This window comes from Gavialis gangeticus, unplaced genomic scaffold (genome assembly GCF_001723915.1).
Source record: "Gavialis gangeticus isolate Ggan-Ray unplaced genomic scaffold, GavGan_comp1, whole genome shotgun sequence".
NCBI lineage: Eukaryota > Metazoa > Chordata > Crocodylia > Gavialidae > Gavialis > Gavialis gangeticus.
Window position 1 is genome coordinate 129737602 of NW_017729025.1, and position 6558 is coordinate 129744159.

General features: G+C 37.7%; 1 protein-coding gene across 6 annotated transcripts in view; it reads left to right on the forward strand.

Moving 5' to 3' along the window:
- The window catches only part of PPFIBP2 (PPFIA binding protein 2), a 223748-nt gene that overhangs the window by 150204 nt on the left and 66986 nt on the right, over positions 1-6558 (forward strand). For 5 of the 6 annotated variants that reach the window (XM_019519541.1, XM_019519543.1, XM_019519544.1 and 2 more), the window contains 2 exons: positions 3090-3198; positions 5886-5918. In XM_019519541.1, coding sequence (XP_019375086.1) covers positions 3090-3198; positions 5886-5918 — 142 coding nt within the window. The remainder of the gene's footprint in view (positions 1-3089; positions 3199-5885; positions 5919-6558) is intronic. The other variant, XM_019519542.1, reaches the window with a different exon arrangement.

Sequence of the window (6558 nt, forward strand, 5' to 3'; positions counted from 1 at the left end):
GATCTGCTCAGGTCCCTTTGGACCCTACCAACTATGAAACTATGAAATTTTAAAAAATGAACTTGAATGGGAATTTGCAAAATAAGAATTCATCCACTGACTGGACTGTGTTACATGTGGTCTAATTGTGATCTGTTTAATTTGGCTGAGCATGGTGCTGTCCATTAACCAAGACAGGTAGCTAGCCAAGTTAGTTGGAATTCAGACTAACTTCTACCTGACTTCAGACTAACACAGCTCAGCCAAATATGATCTAAACAAGGACTAGAGATTCTCATCCCATTATCTGGATTAGATTTCGTAACCCCTTTGTCCCTTTAAATTTATTACTTGATTGCCTCTCCCAGCACTACCGTCCTCACCACTCCCACCACCACCAGCTCTCCCTCCCTTGTTTTTTGTGTTCAAATCATTCTCTCCACTTGATACACTTTTTGCCCATGTTCTTTCATATAATGTATTAAAGTGAGCTTAGTCTCACAAAAGCTCATACTATACATCCCAAGTTTATTTAGTCAATAAGATACAACTCTGTTCTGCCTACATCCAGTCTTCATGACATCAGTAGGTGTAGAAACCACCTTGTTGCTTCATAGTTTGTTCCAATTGTTACCCACAGTCTCTGTTTAAACAGTTGTGCCTTATTTCTAGTCTGGATTTATCTGACTTTAATTTTCAGCCATCAGTTCTCATTAAGTGTTACATTGCCAGATTAAGGAGTCTTTTAGTACCAAGTATATTCTCCCTGTCAAGCTGGAATCAAATACCCTCTTGTGTTAATATTCCCCATTTAGCTTTGTAGGACTAGTTGCTTGGGTAAATTTCCTCTTGTATGATCAGAACCTGCAAAACTATTTCAGATTATTTAAGAAACAGATAGTTTGCACAAATCACCGCCTAATTTAGATATAATGTTTATTACTGACCTCATTAATTAACATTTGTTAACACAAATTCATTAATTATTTATACTGTCTTGTTGGGTGAATGTATATATAGAGGAATTAATACATTAACTTGTTTATATTTAGCATTATACATTATTTATTTTTAGCATTTTCTATGAAAATAATAGGTCTCTTCTCATCTGCCTGGACAATAAATGTCCTGTGAAGTGGTGGGAATTATTTTTTTTGGCTGCCTAGGGGCTTAAGGATTTTAAGAAGCAAAATGGGAAGGGTTGTGGGGGCAGAGGGAAGAGGAGATAAAAGGAGGGAAACAAAAGAAGATAACTTACTAACTTATTTTTCCTCCTTTCTATATATAGATTAAACATAAACTTGCATAGAAATGTTTAAGAGTGTCTGCTGAATCTACATATATATAGATATGGATATAGATATATCTATATCCATATCAATATATAGATATATCTATTTATAACACGAGGAAAAGAAGAAGATAGCTTATTATCTTCTTTTTTTCCTCCTTTTATCTTCTCTTCCTTCTGCTCCCACAACCCCTCCACTTTTGCCTTTCAAAATCTTTAAGACGCTAGGCAGCCAGAAAAATAATTCCCACCACTACTGGCTAGAAATGAGTGGGAAAGGTTATGGGGATGGCAAAGAATCAAAATGCAGGGCAGGCCTAGAGGAAGAGGAAAGTTAACTATAAAAATACCATGAACGTAAGTGAGAACTGAAAGCTGAGTGTTCAGGAAAAACTGAGATTGAATAAGGTATAAGAGAGAAGTCTACATCTGATATTAGGAAGTTTGCACTTATGTCTTCCTGTTGCTCCACTTCTTATATGAAAAATTGGAACAGATCCATGTCTGAGTTATTAAAAGCTACTTAGTCACTGGGAAGCATGGTAGCCATTCCGGAGATATATTTTAAACTAGATTCTTAAACTAGATTCTGCCATCAGGAATGGCAGGCAGAAGTGCTGAACCTTTGCTGCCATCCAGCTGTCTGCTTCCTTCATGTCAAATATCTTGTCATTTACTAATCTAAACCTCTTCCCTTCCTGATCACCAAATCAAGGGATTTTATTCATATGCTGAGAGCCTTGTTATATATTAGACTCATAATGCAAGATGCTATAATTCTCTGTCTGTTAGAAATGTTATAACTAAAGCATAGAATATTTTCACTGAGCAAAATGCACACAATATGAAGCTTCTTTCTCAAATAATGAAGTGTGTTCTGCCAGCTGCTTTTAGACAGACTAACATGAAATAGTGGAGTTGCCCTGTTGCCATCTTGGCAGCCCAGTGGTTCTTTTCCTTTTTATTTTCAAGGTCTTTCAATGTTGGAGTTTTTACCTGCTCAAATGGACAGCTTGAATTATAATGGTCTGGATCAATTTACTGTCTTTTCACTCCTGTGGGTAGTTGTTTTTTCAAGCTACTCATTGTTTCAGCTGTATTTTCAAGAAAAAAATATGTGAATATGAGAGAACATAATTTTACCATGTGTTTGAGAAAAGAAGCCAAACTTATTAGATTCTTAATTCATGACAATGTCACTCTATTGATTTTTTTTTTTTTTTTTTTTTAAATGTGATAGAAATAGAAATGTTAAAATAGTAAGTGCTATATCTCTTCCAAACTATAATTAACATTAAGAAAATAGTCATCTGTATTTATGGTGAAAAACAGAAAACTTGTCAAAGATGTGGGCAACTTTCCAAAACTTAGGGAAAATGAACTGTTGCTTCGGGGTTGTCTTGCCTCACAATCCTCAGATTTCCCTTTTCACACCATGTTGCCAAACTAGTCAAAGCCTTATGTATGCTGTAGGGAGAACAACTTCCACAAATTCTTTCTCTCAGTTCTTGGTTTACTTAACAAGGTCACAGCCAGATCATATCTGATCAGATAATACAGTCCTGAATCCTTAAAATCGTGCCATCACCACAAGGCATTCTTTCCTTGAGCTAATGTCTATTGAGAACCAATGAGTTCCTATAAAAGGAAGAGCTTTCCCTTGTGTTAGTGACATTCTTATGGTTCTATGCATATGTAATGCTTACAAATGACTCTGTATCAGGGACCGGGCACCATTCAAAGTGAAATGATGCAAGTGTTTCGTGGGAGGAAAAGGATCAGCAATACTCTTATCTGAATTTCTGTTGTGTGCTTTCAGGCTGAAATTGCCCAGCTTCAAGAGCAGCTGGCCCTCAAAGATGCGGAAATTGAACGTTTACAGAGTCAGCTCGCTAGGACGTCAGCACATAATGAGATTGCAGAAAGAGGTAAAAACGAATTGGGCAGAGGGAATGGGGAGTGGATCACAGCTTGAAATAGAATTGTTTGTGTTTAGTTCAGTGAGGCTACAACTGCTCAGTATTTAAAGTAACGTAAGGAGCACATCTACATGAGACGCTTACTGCACATTAGCCTAACACTGCGCAGTAGCGTGTTGGTTAAACACCATGCTAATAGACTACTGTGCAGTGTTATTAGGCTAATGTACAGTAAGCATCACAAAATAACCATGCACCGGTGCTACTGTGCATTAACTCTAGTTATGTGCATTTAGTTAGTACTTTATTAAGCAAGCACTAATCTAAGTGCTCAGTATCTAAGACATGCTAATGAACGTGTAGACATGTCCAAGGACACATAACAATACAACTAGGATTTTTTTTTCCTGGAATGTGCAGGGAAGGGTGATCTACTGAAACTAAATACAAAAAATTGGTATCTGCACTGTGCTGAAACTTCTAATTGAGAGCTCTGTTTTAATATAATCTAATGTAATCCCTATAAACAATATTGTTTTTTAGAATGTACTTCAAAGTTTTATGAAAGGTTATTTCCAATTGCTGTAAAAATGTTCTTTATCACTTCACAGAAGTAGCCATGTGTACGCCTTAGCTATTCAAACCTTCCAGAACGTAACTCTCTCGTTCCAGATCATCTCACGTTCAGTCCAGTATGTCTTAAATCTGTGTGAGCAATATCAGACAGTGCCACACAGAACAGGTGATGCCATGAATCACTGCCCTTCCATTCTCAGCCAAACTCATCAAACTTCCCCGGCGGGTTGTCCCAATAGAATTTTCATCAATATTGGGATGTAGCAGAGGTGATGCTGTGGGCCTGTGAAGCCTTTCAATGCCTTGACCCCGCTCAAGTGATATCTGCTGAATCACTGCACAGTGAAATTAGTGCACAATAAAATGGGATGTGAATTTACAACACGCTACCTAGCCTGTGCTAATCTGCTGTGTTGACAGTTAAACCCAAATTCTGTTACTTTTTATGCACCTAAATAGCAGTTAACAAGCCATGTAAGTAGCGTTCTCAGCATTTATCAACAGTTTTCCCTCTGTTATCCATGCTGTGTGGACACTTAAGTGTTTATATTCCTGCTGTGCATGCTCAGTATATTATGTACTGGCTTGGCAGATTTGCAGCTATGTATGCAAGTCACAGAATTGTAGCCAGACAAAACCCCAGTGAGAGGGAGGAGAGGTTCCCTTTGTTTTAGTCCCAGTAGCTGAGTGCTTAGGGTACTCACTCAGGAAGCAGGAGACCTGAGTTATAGGCCCCTCTCAGTCCCCACTCCCCTGAGCAGGCAAGAGAGTGGGGTAAGTGGATCCAGAAGGAAGAGAATGAACTAGAGGTTGGTTCAATGAGATAGATGCTGCTCCTGAAAGGAACAAACCCAGGGTTGTAGCTGAACCATTGCTCCAAATGGAAGAGAAACTTCCCTACTGTTTTCCGTCCATTTTATCCTGAAACTACTATATGCAGTTTGCAATGGCTCAGCTTCTAAAGGAGTACCAAAGAAAGGACCGGCTAATTCCTGATCTGTGGTATGGTACTTAAAGCACTGTGCCAAGAAGTCAGGGAAACAGGTTCAAACCCTGTCTGTGTGAGGGTTACCTAAAACCCAGGTCTCTGCTTCCAGCATGAGTACCATCAACACACAGCTTTGATGCTAAAACTTGGGAGGGTCCTCCTTCTGTTTTTTTCCCAGAACTTATGCTCAGCGTACATGTGTACATAGCCATGTAGCTACTTACCAGTGCACAGCCTACTGTGTATGCACACGAGCCATGTAGTCACATATGTCCGCAGTGCAGATATGCTAGAATCACAAACTTGGGGTAGTGATAAGTGCCAAAAATACCACTTACGAGGCTGGGCAATAGAATAGACAGAGGTAGTTAGTTGGAAATCAGGCAAAAGGGTAGAGGTGCCACCCTGCCTTGCAGTCTGCCTTTTGTACTTACTGCATGGTAATTCATACTTGGCTTATTGCTCATGAGCTTCTTTGAATAAACAAGCCTTCTGTCTTCTCTACCAGAAATAGACACAGTCTCGCCATTTATTATACGTCACTTCCTGGATGCTCTTTCAGTCCATGTTCTAACACACATTAGAATCTGTCACATGGAGTCTGTGATGCTGGTTTCAGTCAAATGCAGAGCTTGTGCATGTTGGTTGTTCAAGATTTGCATGTATTACTAGAAAATATATTTTCCCTAACAATGTTATGAAACTTTAACAGTTAATGGAAAAAAAAAATGTTTTCAGTTAAGAGAACACGATTTTTTTTTTCCTTGGGATGTCCAAAGACTTTTAAATATCCTGGAGGAAAAAAATCTTGGCCATTTTACCAAAGAATCGAAAGCTCAAAAGGTTTTTTTGTCTGCGGTAAACATCTCTGTGATTCCAATGAGAAAGTGTGTAAGCAAAGTTTATTGTGGTCAAGTTATATTTGAATGGAATGGTACACAGTAATAGTAACATCTTCTTTACGAAAAGATAGCTGACATCAAACTTGAAGGTCATCTTCTGAGACAGACAAGAATAATAATGTCAAGGTCTATTTATTATGCTTGAGTGCATATTCTTATGAAGTTGCATTTTTTATCTAATCTGTGCTTTTTCTACATACTTTATTGACTTTCACCATTTACCATCGTAGAGGAAGTTTATAGGAGAAGGCTAAAAGAGAAACGTAAGCCTTGAGATTCACTATCTTACTGTTCCTTTTCACACAAATTATAGCTAAAATGCACTTCTGCAGCAATAATTCAATGTCCGTTTACATTTGGCTGCTGCATTATAATATTTATAAGACATTGCTTTCATTGTTTGCAGCAAGCAGACAGCTACTGGCCCTGCTTCAATCTTGAATTAGATTTATCATTTCAAACAAATATTAAAAAAATCTCACAGGTCTGCAAATCAGATGTTGGACTTTAAAGGGACACTGCCAAGGTTACAAGGCCTAAAATTTGATCTTTGCATGTTAACTCTGTGTGATAGCTAGTATGCTTACCTTTTTAAAAAAAAAAATCTTTTGTGGATTTTGAAAGATGACTGTGTTCAAAAGCATGCTTAACTGTTCTTTTCACCAGTGGGGTAAAAGGGAAAACATTTTGGTAAGGAACTACATTTTTGTTCAGTCTTGTTTGAAGCCTTTTTGAAGCACTGTGAATGAAATTTATTTTGAAGTTATTAGATATCACTGCCTTGATACCTGTCCTTTTAAAATCTAACAGTGATGAATGAAAATTAGGTAAACAGTGATTTTTTTTTTTTTTCCCTTTTTGCAAAAAATGTGCATTGCCTGCATTCCATTACAGACATTAATT